This window comes from Martes martes (assembly GCF_963455335.1).
Source record: "Martes martes genome assembly, chromosome: 14".
NCBI classification, from domain to species: Eukaryota; Metazoa; Chordata; class Mammalia; order Carnivora; family Mustelidae; genus Martes; species Martes martes.
In genome coordinates, this window is record NC_137902.1 from 62904526 (window position 1) to 62917740 (window position 13215).

Sequence of the window (13215 nt, forward strand, 5' to 3'; positions counted from 1 at the left end):
TTTTTGCAATTTTTTCACTCAGCATCAAGTTTTTGATTCCTTACATTGCTACATAGATACTCAAAATATTCATGGTAACTACCGTATATTAATCCATGCACTTCCTTATCCATTCTCCATTAATGGATTTTTATGCGGTTTGGGGTCTCCGGGTTCCTCTGTGTGTGATGGAAACCCCTGTTGCAATGAGCACCCCCTACTTACTTCTTTTAGTCCAAGATAGATCTCTCCAGATCTATCCAGTAGCGTGCTGGCTGAGTTTACAGTAAACATATCTACAACTTGACTAGATTTTGCCACATTGCTTTCCAAGTTATTTTGTGAGATTTCTTCTTAGGTAACTTTTGGTTTTATTGCTAATCTAAAAGAATTTTTTTTTTTTAAGTATCCTTCCCATTGTTGCTGGTAGATCAAAATATGAACTTGGGTATTTTAGTCTTAAATCTGGCGAATGTGCTATGCTCCCCCATTCATTATAATAATTTATCTGTAAATATTCTTAGATTTTCTGGGTAAGCAATCATATTGTTATGAAGTTTTTCAATTCTATTTCTTCCTTTCTAAAGTTTATACCTGTTATTTCCTTTCCCTGTCAGACCACGGTGCAAAGGACCTACAGTAGTGTGTTAAATAAAAGTAGTGACATGATGGTAAATACTTTCATGTTCTCAATTTTTTTTAAAGATTTTTAAAATTTATTTATTTGTCAGAGTGAGACACAGAGAGAGAGGGAACACAAGCAGGGGGAGTAGGAGAGGGAGAAGCAGGCCTCCCGCTAAGCAGGGAGCCCAATGCAGGGCTCGATTCCAGGATCCTGGGATCATGGCCTGAGCTGAAGACAGACGCTTAAAGATTGAGTCACCCAGGCGCTTGGTATTCTCAATTTTTTTTTTTAAGATTTTATTTATTTATTTGACAGAGAGAGAGATCACAAGTAGGCAGAGAGGCAGGCAGAGAGGGGGGAAGCAGGCTCCCGGCCGAGCAGAGAGCCCAATGTGGGGCTCGATCTCAGGACCCTGAGATCATGACCTGAGACGAAGGCAGAAGCCTGACCCACTGAGCCACCCAGGTGCCCCGGTGTTCTCAATTTTTAAGAGTACTGAAAACAAGTAAAGCAAATCTGTTGATAGAAATCAGGATAGTGGTTGCCTACAGGGTCAGAGTAGGTCAACTGACTGGATAGTGTCATGAGAAAACATTCCGCCAAAATAGAGGTGAACTATATTTTGTTCCTTGCTCACGCGGCTGGACACATTTATCAAAGTTCACTAAACAAAGACACATTTATCAAAGTTCAGTAAACTGTACACTTAAGACCTGGACATTTTGTTGTCATTTGCCCATGTTCTTCAAGATTTTTATGAATTGCAGTATTTATTACCAACATAAAATATGCATTTTGAACTTGCTAGTTTTTTGCATATAGAAATTTAATTTTTACATAGATAGAGAATCATCTTTTACAGTTTCTGAATTTTGAGTCATGGTTAGAATGGCTTTTCCCACTCCTGGATTATAAAATGGTGCTCTCATGTTTTCTTCTTTGAAATCCATCTGTGTATTGTATATTGTTTGAGGTATGTGCCCCCCTGAACTTTCTTCCAGTTGGCTTTTGCCTGTTATTACATTAATAGAATTATTAATATTTCACCAACTTTATATTTCTAAGATAAACTCTGCTTGGTAATGCTATAATACTGTTTTTAATACATTTCAAATATTCATGACATTTTAGTGTATTATGCATGTACATATACATAGAATACATATTTACATATTCTATGTATATATGTGTGTGTGTATATATATATATAAACATAAACTTTTACAATTTTCTGAAATTTTACTTAGGATTGCTGCATCTGGTGTATAAGTAAGACTGATCTATTTTTTTTTTTTTTTTTTCCCTTTCACTGTCCTTTTGAGTTTGGGTAACAAGGTCAAAATAAACCCATAAAAAGGATTGAGTAATTTGTCTCCTTTTCAAGTCTCTGATGAAGTTCTCAAAGCCATCTGGACTTAGTGCTTTTTTGTGGACAACTATCTGACTCCTGATGAAATTTTTCGTTGTCATTGGGGTTCCCCCCTACCACCTTGGGAAATTTTTGTTAATTTCTATTTTGGTAGAAAATCGCTCTTTCTTCTAACTTTTCCAATGTTGAGTCTTAAAGTTAATGCTATTCTCTAATAATTTAAAATGTCTACTTCTTTCTCTTTCCTAATACTCTTTTTTGGTGCCTTGTCTCTTTTTTGCCTCATTAATTGACAAACAACTTTAGGGTGTTATGCAACATTTCTGGCTGACCACTCAAATTTCTGAGTCAGGGTGGCGGGAAAAAGAAGAAGAGATGGATATAGTAAGAAAAACTCGGAAAGAGTCCTCTGGTAACGCAGGGCCAAACATCATGCAAACATCAAACGCTCAGTTACGGCCTTGTTTCACTCAACTATAAAGTAGGAATAAATATAGTATCTACCTCATGAGATGCTTGAGGATCAAATGAATCAATACCAAAACACAAACAAACAGACGAGGAGAACAAAACACATAAAGCAGTGTCCGTCACATACATATGGAGTTGTCACTCTGTGTCCTTAGTTGTCACTGTGTGTAAAAGAGAAATAAAGTGACACACCCAGGTTTGAAGTACGACTGGGACACTGAACATGTTGTGTCGTGGAGTCCTCCACACTTGGTCCCAGGGGACGCCTCTCCTCACTTGAGACCCTCCCTCATGCTGCTGAAGACTCTCCCTGTCTCCAGAGGTGAAGATCGAGTTCCCGTGGAGTGAAGCAGTGTGGCCTCACCAACATGGCAGACTTTCTGGAAGTCGCGGTCCAGCCTTACACAATCAGATTGAAGAGAAAAAGCAGGACTTGATGACCAAATGTCATAACTGGAGACTTCTTTCTTGATGTGTTCTCGATGATTTATTTGCTCATTTACTTGAGTGTTTAAATGCCTGTGATGTGTTAATAGTGAAAAATAGTGTTAAATAGTGTTAAATTTATAGCCACTCTCAACTGATGAATGGAATTTAGCCAAGAGACTCAATGTTGACTGCTTTAGGGATTTTTTTTTTTTAGATTATTTATTTGTTTGTTTGAGAGAGAGAGAGAGAGAGACAGAAATAATGACAAAGAGAGCTAGAGGGAGCACAAGTGGGGAGGAAAAGAAGAAGCAATCTTCCTGCTGAGGGAGCCTGATATGGGGCTCGATCCCAGGACCCCAGGATCATGACCTGAGCCAAAGGCAGACGCTTCACCGACTATGCCACCCAGGCGCCCCTGCTTTAGTGTTTGTATTAAAGTCTGCATGCAGATATTGACCTGGCTATAGCAGGGTCTATAACCACACTTGTACTCTGACCCATTGAACCTTCTGGGGCAGTGCTGTTCAATATAGGAACTATTAGCCACAGGAGGCTATTTGAATTTAAATAAATAAAAATAAAATAGAACTACAGTCAGTTCCTCCATCCCATGAGGCACATTTCAAGGGCTCAGTAGCCACATTGACCAGTAGCTAGAGCATTGGAAAACTCTGAATTATAAAACATTTCCACCATCCAGGAAGTTCCCCGGGACAGCTCTGTTCTGGAGAGAGTTTCGACAATAATTAAAATAGTAGTGGCTGTTGTATGGATGCCTCAGGGAACAGATCACCTTGTCCTTACTCAGTTGGCCAAATGCCTAGGGTTAGGGTTAGCTTGATTAAAAATAGTTTGTTCTTTTAAGCAGGTTAAACAAATACTTTGGAATTTTTTTTTTTATCCCAGGACTTAGCCTGGAGATTCCAAAATTCAGGAATTCTGAATTAGCAAAGCCCAAAATAATGTGATTTATTCTACTCCCTAGGCCAATCTTGAAGGCTCTGCTTTCTTTCACATTAGTCCTGGCCAGAGGTCGCCCCTCACCCCACTCCCTACCTCCTGCCACTATATACTTGTTGATGTAAACGATCACCTACTTCCTGGTCACTATCAGACCTAAAACATTTGTCAACTTTGGCCACTTTCCTAGAATAAATCATTGGACGTTTTCATTGCTTTTGCACTACGAGTGACATCTTTAGCAAAAGCACCCTCCTTCCCAACAGTATTTGCCAGCTAGGCTTGGTAAAAATAGATAACTTATCATGATGTTTCCTGTTGTGTATGATTCAAGTATCAGATCTATAAACGCTGAATGTGTCATAGATGGGAGAACATTTGTTTGATGTTCTCATAGCAGTTCACGTGATACGGTGAAATCCACGTGAACCAGAGCCAAGGCAAGGGGACCTCAGGGCTGGGGTCCTACCTGGGTCTGGAGTGTTTGGATTTACAAAGGGGGTGACAGCCGGCAAGAAGAGGGCAAAGCCCAGGACATGTTGCTGCAATTCTTGCTGGTCCTTTCCCTGATAAGAAAAAGTGTCTAGTGTCTTCTGTCAGAATAGCTGTTTCCTGCCCGCCCCCCCCCCCCCCGCCGGCCCCAGAGTTGTGGTGACATGCCTGCTAGCAGCTTACTCTCTCCTGCCTATTTCTAGTCCATCCTGACCAGATGGTGTGGGTTGTAAAACAAGACCCCCCACCAAAGTCTGTCCAACCTCTCCCCAGGCCTGATCTCTGGGACCCACTAAGAAGGGAGCACACAGAGTACTACTTTGTGAATGCCTCGTTTCAACTCATAGTAAGCTGAGCCAAACCAGGGGGGAGCCTGGAGGCAGAGGATGAAGGGGATGGATGGTCAGGACTCTGTCCATCTTCATCAGGTGTCAGAACATTCTGCTCTCCCAGCTGCTTGGTGCTGGGAGAAGCGCTGGTCATTTCATTGCATTTCATTTGGGGTGGTGGAGTGGAGAGTGTATTAGACTGCTCTCTGTCTGCCTTCCCACGGAAAGCGACACTGAAAGAAATCTGAACAAGTTACCACCCTGCTTCAACCTCTTAGGAAAAAGACCAAAATGTTCAGCTGGTCTACGCATGTGGCCCCTGTAATACTCTCTCACCTTACTTCAACCTCATTCCCTGGACCTTGTAAATCATGCTTCTTTCACACAGGTCTTTCTTTCTTTTTCATTCTTCTCTCTTTCTTTCCTTCCTTTTCTTTTCTTTCTTTCTTTCTCTCTCTCTCTCCTTTTTTTTTTTTTTTGATCCCTGATAAGCCAAACTTGTTTCTGCCACAGGGCCTTTGCACACATGGTGCCTTGTGTTTGGACTCCTCTTCTCCCAATTTCCTCTCACCTGGTCAACTCATATTCATCCTTCACATGTCAGTTGAGTCACTACTTCCTCTTCATTTATCATGTTAGTTACCACCCTCCTCTCCCCTGGAACTAGGTCAAGGTGAAGTTTTGTATTTATATGGGTGACTACTAGATTAACTCTTTCTCATAAAATATATAAGCTCCAGAGACAATATTTATCTTTTCCTCACCATTGTATTGCCAGCTCCTAACAGTATGCCTGGCAGTTGAGGTATGAGCAACTCTTTGCGGACTAAGTAGACAGACAGTGGACTTTTGTTATCTTCCAGGAGAGAACTATGGTGTACAAAGGAAGTCATAGACTTAAGAGCTCTGGGTTCAATTCCTAACTCTGCTGGTTTGTTAGTCAGGTGATCTGGGTGAGTTGATTTGCCCCTCTAAGCTATAGTTTTCTCATCAGTAAAATGGGCACACCTGTGTTCCCGTGGGGTTGTGAACACTAAAGATACTGGATGCCAGCCGGGCACCCAGCAGGCTGTCAACAAACTACAGACACCATCCTCAACATCACCGCCATCATCATCATCACTGCTGTGATACAATTTGGAGACAAGGGGGTGGAACCCTTGTGAGGCCCCGGGACGTCTCAGGAAGAAGTAACAGATTGCTCACACCCAAAAGGAAACAGATAGTAACATTTTTTATTAAATATTACAGTGGATCAAAAAGTACAAAATATCTCTTGCCTGCTATGTGATTGGGAAACTATTGGCACGTAATACAGTATCAAAAGCAGTAATAAGTACAATTTGGAAAACATACAAAATTGAGTGTTTATAGTTTGGCTCAGCATTCTTCTGGTAGTGTTTAAACTAATGCAAAGGTTACTCAATAACCTTTCCATTGGGAAACTATGTAATATCACTGGGCCATGTTGCTATATACAAATAATCACCTTACAGAGCATAGAGGTTACGTAGCTGGAATCACCAAAAGTATACAATATTTACAACACAGGAAAGTTTAAAAAAGTATAAACAGCCAAGAGATTATGCTGCTATTTTTCAGACATATTTCAACCATGGGGAGACAAGCAGAATATCAAATACATCAACAGCCAACACTGGAATTAAGTGCTCAAGATAATCATTGCAATGGTGTGGGTCTCACCAGGGCAAACTTGTTCCCATTTCTCTTTAAAACTGGGACAAGAGTAAAACTGGACCAGATGGGACTTGGCTGACCACCACCAAATGTGACTTTGTGGGACAACAAGTGAAGAGAAAGAAATGGTTCTCTTTGAAGGCACACTACATAAAATATTTTTGTGGGATCACCTTGAAATTTCCATCAGACACACCAACACACTGAAATACAGTACTTGAGAATTCATGCACCAGGTCAGAAAGTTGTAAAGTCAACATTGAGTTTTAATAAACCCTTCTGTATATGCCCTGATAAACAAGTGAACTTAAGAGCTTCTAGCTAGTAAATAAATAAGTCAGTCCTGTGGCAAATATTACAAGTTCCAATCACTTACTAGAAGAATACTAAATTCTGAAACTCAGCTGGGCTGGGGTGTGTTTTGTTGTTGTTGTTGTTTTGTTTTGTTTCTTTTTTGTTTGTTTGTTTTTTAGAGTTGCCAAAAGTTAAACCAGAAGTTGCACGGAGAGGTTTTTTGTTTTTTTTTTTTTTAATATTATTTAGAATCTCCAAATCTCCAGTAAATCACGGACTTAGTGCTATTTTGAATTGCAACATTTCTTGGAAGCCACGCTCAGTAAATAGATTTATGACTCCATTGCCAATTAGATTCCACAGTTTCCTTTACTAAACTACCAATAACAATGGTTTGATTGCACAAAGAAAGGCTTGTGCAATTCCATTCAATAATAAGGCCCCTTGAACTCAAACAATGCAAACAAAGCCCTATTTAAGACTTTTTAAAATGTAGTTCTCAGCCAATGAAGAATTCAATGGTCTTTTTGAAAGATTTCCAAGATCTCTGTTCGGAGTTTTAAAACAAATAACACACTGCTTCTGTTGGGAATGTATACCCCCATTTCTCTTTATTCGTCCTGATGTTTTGCCGAGGGTATGAGCTTCCTCAGACAGAAACAGTGAGTCTCCTCTCGGAAGAGATGAGAAAAACAAAAGCTGGACTATGTTAACATTGTTTGAAAAATGGTGTGATCGAATTCCAACATGATGAAACCAGACTGAAATCACCGTAGCGGGGAAAACAAATGCCCATATTCCAAATGGATAGGTGAGCTCCACCAGGGACAGACGGCCCCATTTCTTGGAGAAACAAACTCCTAGAGACCGTGCACGATCTAGCCCATGTCTGCTGCGGAAACCCTGGAGATTCCGTGTTCTTCCATGTCCTCTGAATCTGCGACCATTCAGTCTAGTGCAACTTTCTTCTAGGTGTCCTGGCTAGCGTTCTGCCAGCTGGAATTGAGATCTCTTTCCCCCTCTATCTTGTGCAATAGCAGGATAATCTGCACTCACACATTTATAATCTATATTCTACTAGTCTATCTATTGTTCTATTAAATATATATATATATGTAAATATATATATATATATATGTGAAATTCCACAGGAAGGTAAATAATTAATTGAAGCAAATGGAACTCTTAACACTAGATCTCTACATTCTTTTGTTTCCACCTTTGGATATTAAGTATGTTACATTGAATATTTGGCTTCATATCATGGAGACATTTCAATACAAATGCACGGCATGCATGGCTTTGTTTAAGAGCCGCAGTGTCCTTGTTTACCAGTTGTGATTATTTTGCAGTCGAGTTACCTACTTAGAAGTTGAAAATTGTCATCAATTTTCATAGAATTAAATATCTCAGAGGTAAAAGACTGGTTAACTATGGTTCTACTGTCTACTGGGAGTTTTGGGGGAGGGGAGGGTTGGCTGGGGAGTTCATCAAAGCAGTCTTATCAGCAGGGATGGGACTCGGAAAGAAAATCCACTCTGTATCGATGGACTTTTAACACGCTTAGAAAAACGCATCCACCTTGATGTTACAGCTCAGCAGCGAATGGAACAATGGGGCGAGAATGACAGTACACGCTCTGCACATCTGACTGCGTGAACAACTTGACCATTTCTTCCAGCGACAAAAGAAATCGTAAGGTGGACCGTATTGCCAGGTGGTTAAAGACATGACACACGCTACCAAGTGGGCACGTATACCCCCGAACCTAACGCCCCATAAACCCCAAGAAGATGACTTGCTTTTGAAATGGGTCATCCAGGATGCCAATTCTCCCCAAAGATGGGGCCTGGGAGGTTCTTCTTGGGAACAACAAGAAACCAATTCGATGAAGGCAACGTGACTACCTACTACTCAAAAGACCACGGCCCAGGGAAGGTATCTGGCGCCCAGGCCTCCAGCCGCTCGTTCTCTTCCGGATCGTCGAGCTCCATCTTCTTCCCAACCCCCTTTCCCACACTGTTTAAAGGGATCAGTGCCAACACCAATGTAAATCATTTTGGCTTCTGTTCTAATTTCTGAAATTCCTAAAATATCTGTGCAGCCCACAAATATGTCCTCTAGACTCTTGTAATTCAGCGACTTGCTGCCAGTGAGGTTTTTGTTTTTATGATTCCTCTGGTATGTAGGACAGTTTCACAGCCTAGATAAGGTAAGTACAATGCTCGATATTTTCACATAACCCAATACTTCAAAGCAAAGCATTTGGCCGGTGAGCAGTGTATAAGCTCTTTCAACTATGCCATTTATGAGGAACAAAATCCTTAAGTTGCGGATCTGCAAAGGAACATTCTTTGCACTATTGTGTGCTCAACTGTTTCTTTTTCGTTTGTTCCACTAGAATCAGTTGCTTCAATTTGTAAACAATAACTTTACCACCCAAAGCTGCTCAAAATGATAAGATGTGGAAAAATTACAAACACACATCAACAACTAGGACAGTCAGTCAGCCTTGAAAACAAAACAAAACAAAACAAAACAAAAACAAAAGACCTGCAAACAAAAGCGATACTGTTTAATTAAAAAAAGAAAAGGAAAAAAAAAAAGGGACAAGAAGTAACTGGGAGAAAATGGAACTACCTGTATATAAATTAGGTGAGCAAACAGTGATACGGGTAGTTTTAAGAAGCAAATATATACAGTCATTTGAACAGTGTTTACTTCTCTGGATTGTTTAATAGTGTCAAAATGAAAGATCTATTGAAGTTCCACTATACATTGCATTGATTGAACCTTGGAGAGTTTTAGGAAAGGAGGGGCGTCCCTTGGCAAACTCTTGCCAGTCTTCCTTGCCCCTTCCTGTGAAATGCCTGCCCCCCCCCAACTTTTTTTTTTTGCCCAGATTGTTCCTGACCATCGGAACTCAAGACGGGGTCTTCTAAATTCTTCCCGGGCACACATACGTCCCTTCACGAGACCCTCGTGCAAAGCGAACCATGTAGGTCCAAGGGCATCTGTGTTGGAAGGGGCTCGAGACTGACCAGCCAAGGCTGGAGTCATCCCAGAAAAATCAGGTATGTTCACCTCCCCTTGGCGGCTCCTTTGGCTGGGACTGATCTCACGCCCGGATTAGAAGAAATCCTGACTTCTAATTCTACAAGCCGTCACCCCCCAGGGTTGGGAGGGAAGCTCTGTGAGCCACACCGCCGCTCAGGGGACCGGGCAGAGCTGGGCTTACAGTTTTGTGCTGGGGTGTACGGACGACAGCTGGGAGGATGGGAAGGCAGCTTGAGGATTTATAGCAGCTAAAGGGTAAATGCTGTTGTGCAAAAGGTCCCCATACGAACTTCCTACGGGTGTGGCCGCGGCCAAGTGTCTGTAAAGCTGCTGAGAATTTGTCGGCGATGTAAAAATCCCCCTTTGCATCACAAGCGAGTGGAAAGCCAGGGGCTGCATGAGCGGAGAAAGCACGGTCTGGTTTTTCAAGTACTGCAGAGAATGGGAGTAGCCGGCCGGGAGCCGGGAGTTGAGGCCCGAGCCGCACAGGCTCCCGGAATACAGACCTGGGAAGATGGGGGAGGAGAGCGGGAGCTTGTGGCCTTCGGACGCGGCCCCCGCGTGGCCGCCGTGCGCCGCCTTGCCGCCCTCGCTCTCCGGCTCCGAGGAGGCCTTCTCCTTCCCGCAGGCCTCCTTGGCCGGGTCCAGGGGAGACACGGCCCGGGCCTTCTTCCCCGCGATCACCAGGTCCAAATCCTCCAGGCTGCGCTTGATGGGCCGCGCGGCCCCAATGTTCTGAGGGCTGGCCTTCCGCTGCAGGACGGGGTGCACCATGCCGTCGATCTTCCTGAAGTTCTCTAGTCTCACGTGGTGAGCTTTTCCCGAGCGGGAAAGCGACTCCGGGTACCTTTTCGGGGCCGACGTGGTCATGGGCGAAACCCGGCAGGCTTTGGGGTGACAGTCCCGACTCTGGCTGTTCATGACCTGGAACTGGGAGACGACTTTGTTCTCCTGGGGCCCCGGGGCCGCGTGCGCCAGGCCCAGGACCTTGCCCGTGGGTTTGTGCAGATTCTTGGGAAGGCTCAGATCCGTGGGCTGATCCTCCGTGGGGGCTTCCGCCGCCGCCGCCGCCTTCTTGTCCGGCAGGTGCAGCGACGCGAGATAATTCCCGTGGAGCTTCTCTTGGTGTTTGTGGGAAGGGAAAGAGCTGTTGTCCGATTCCCTGTACATGTCCCTGCAGGGGTACTTGGATGTCTGCTCGTTGTGAAGATGGTGTTCAGTGTGTCGGTAGAGGCTGTGCAGGTGAGGAGAGGAGTAGAAGTCGGCCAGGAAGCTGGGCATGTGGGAGTGGGGGAGCGCCCTTTTCTCCAAGAGCTTCTCCTTGCCCTCCTGAATGTCTTGCTTCAGGACGTAGGAGTCAGCAAGGGGGCTAAGGTGGTGCTTGGAGAAACTGCAGCGGTGGGGATCCGATCGACCCAGCTTGTCGTGCTTAAAAATGTCACTGATGCTCTTTCTCTCCTCTGATGGCTTGCTTCTGAAACTCTGGACGTGCTGAATCACCGAGGGCCGGCTGACCGCCATGTGGTCGGGACCCTGGCCGTGGTGGGCCTGGGACAGACCCGAACACAGGTCGTCCCTGGCCATCAGTTTCTTTTTGCTGATCAAAGGGGGTGGGGAGCCATAGGGGTAGCTGCTGGAGAGGCTGGCCCCACTCACTTGGGACAGAAGTTTCTTCTTGGCCAGCGGGGACATGATGCCGGGGTTGCCCCTTGAGTAGAGCAGAGGCGTGTAATTAAGTCCGTGGTTCTCATTCATGGGCCCGGTCAGGTCTTTGTCTTTGAACATGTCAAATGACTGGACCACGAGGACCTTCGGGGTCTGCTTGAGGGCGTTGTGGATGTCATCGCTGCCCAGCTGGTCCACCTTCACGGTGCAGTTGGCGATGTAGTCCGCCATCGCCGGCAGCTTGTCATCCTCCAGCTCGCTCTGGTTTGCCAGGGGGGGCTGTGTCGTGGGGAAGCCAGGGAAGGGGACTTCTTGGAGTTCACTGTCGGGGTTCTCTGTAAAACAGCAGGGCTGGGGGTCTTGTTTTGAGTCCACAAGAGCACTGGGGGAGGTGAGGGACTGTTTGCCAGCCCCGGAGCCCAGCACCGGAGCCCTCTCAGGGGCCGCGGGGGCACTCGGGAGTGGAGGAGCGGGCCCCTTCTCTCCCACCTCCTCTGCGGCCTTCTCACTGTTGGCACCTTGATCTGTGTCGCTGTCCTTTTCCGGGTCTGCTCTAGACCCCAGGGGCCTCGCTGCAAAATCCTGGTAGCCTTCCGTTTTCTTCTTCACGTCGGCTGCTGGGAGAGGCTCAGTGACGGTCTTCTGATTTAAAGTCTCTTGTTCCTTCTCTGGCTCTGATGAAACCTGATAAAATATTTCAGAAGGCAGTCAGAAGGAAGCCAAATGCACTGACACTTTTGCTATGAAACAAAATATTACACGCAGCAGTTTTTCTTGAAAACAGGCTTGTCAATCAGCTCAGGGAGTTTCTGTAAAGCTTTATTAACCCCCAATCACAGCTCTAAACAAAGAAATCTAAATTACCTAAACATTAGGGCAGAAATGCATATTTCACTCAAGTCCTTTGTGAGACACCTATCAAAAGAGCGAAGTGTTCTGTACCCATGGCATACCATCTTATCACTCCTTGATTCTAATATATAGTTTAATTCTGAGGTTGTTTTCTTGTCAAATCAGTCAATTATCCAAATGGGTTTTAAATTACATGTTGTGCTTTATGACACTTTGGAGAAAGATTTTTTTTTCTTTTAAGCATCTCTCTTTCAAAAACCAACTAACCCCATGTCAACAACAAGCAACAAACTTACTAGAACCCCTTGCCTTTCTCTGAGAGAGCAAATCCCAACCCAGGGCGTTCAGTACGATGCATAAAATTAGCAACGCATAAGTGTTAATTTCTACTCAGCACCATATGACATGTAGAAAATGCTAAAATACTGGAAAATTATGCAGATGCAACACCAGCCTGTCTACCTGAGGGACAGAAGGACTCCAAGTCCTTCTAGGCTGCAGCAAACTACATTTCTATTAAAGCTAAAAATGAAGTCATCAAAATTCAGGCAGTGAGCACCGCCCCAAATACAGCTTTTCTGCTCACTGGAATACACCGTAGTCAATGAGATGGATGCTCTTTATGTGTCCGTATTGACCGAGGTTGTGGGCACAATTTGACCCATTCGTTGCATTATGTAGCTGTGCAAAGTTTGACCTTAGAAGGTCATTTTAACTTTCCATCTGTGACCCAGCTGGCTGACAGGCCCTTTCAAAACTGTCACTCTGTCCTGACATGTCTTAGGGAACAGTCACAAAATAGTTGAATTGAGCTGGTCTTCTCTCCCAAGCCCCCCACCTCCCCCTCCAATGCATCTTATCCCTTAAATGTTGTTCTTTGTTAAAGAAAAGAAGTGTTGAACACATTAACATCTTTGGGTAAGATTGAGGATTCTGGTGTAGGGGTGCATAGAAATGAACATTTTAAGGAATCATACCCTTTCAGAGATGTTTCT

The 13215-nt window shown here is 44.0% G+C and overlaps 1 protein-coding gene across 2 annotated transcripts in view; it reads right to left on the reverse strand.

Annotated features, from left to right (window-relative positions):
• Window positions 1–9207: 9207 nt before the first annotated feature.
• The window catches only part of ARID5B (AT-rich interaction domain 5B), a 174676-nt gene continuing 170668 nt past the window's right edge, over window positions 9208–13215 (reverse strand). For both annotated transcript variants that reach the window (XM_080823419.1, XM_080823420.1), the window contains one exon: window positions 9208–12052. In XM_080823419.1, the coding sequence (XP_080679545.1) occupies window positions 9881–12052 (2172 nt within the window). In that variant the 3' untranslated portion in view covers window positions 9208–9880. The remainder of the gene's footprint in view (window positions 12053–13215) is intronic.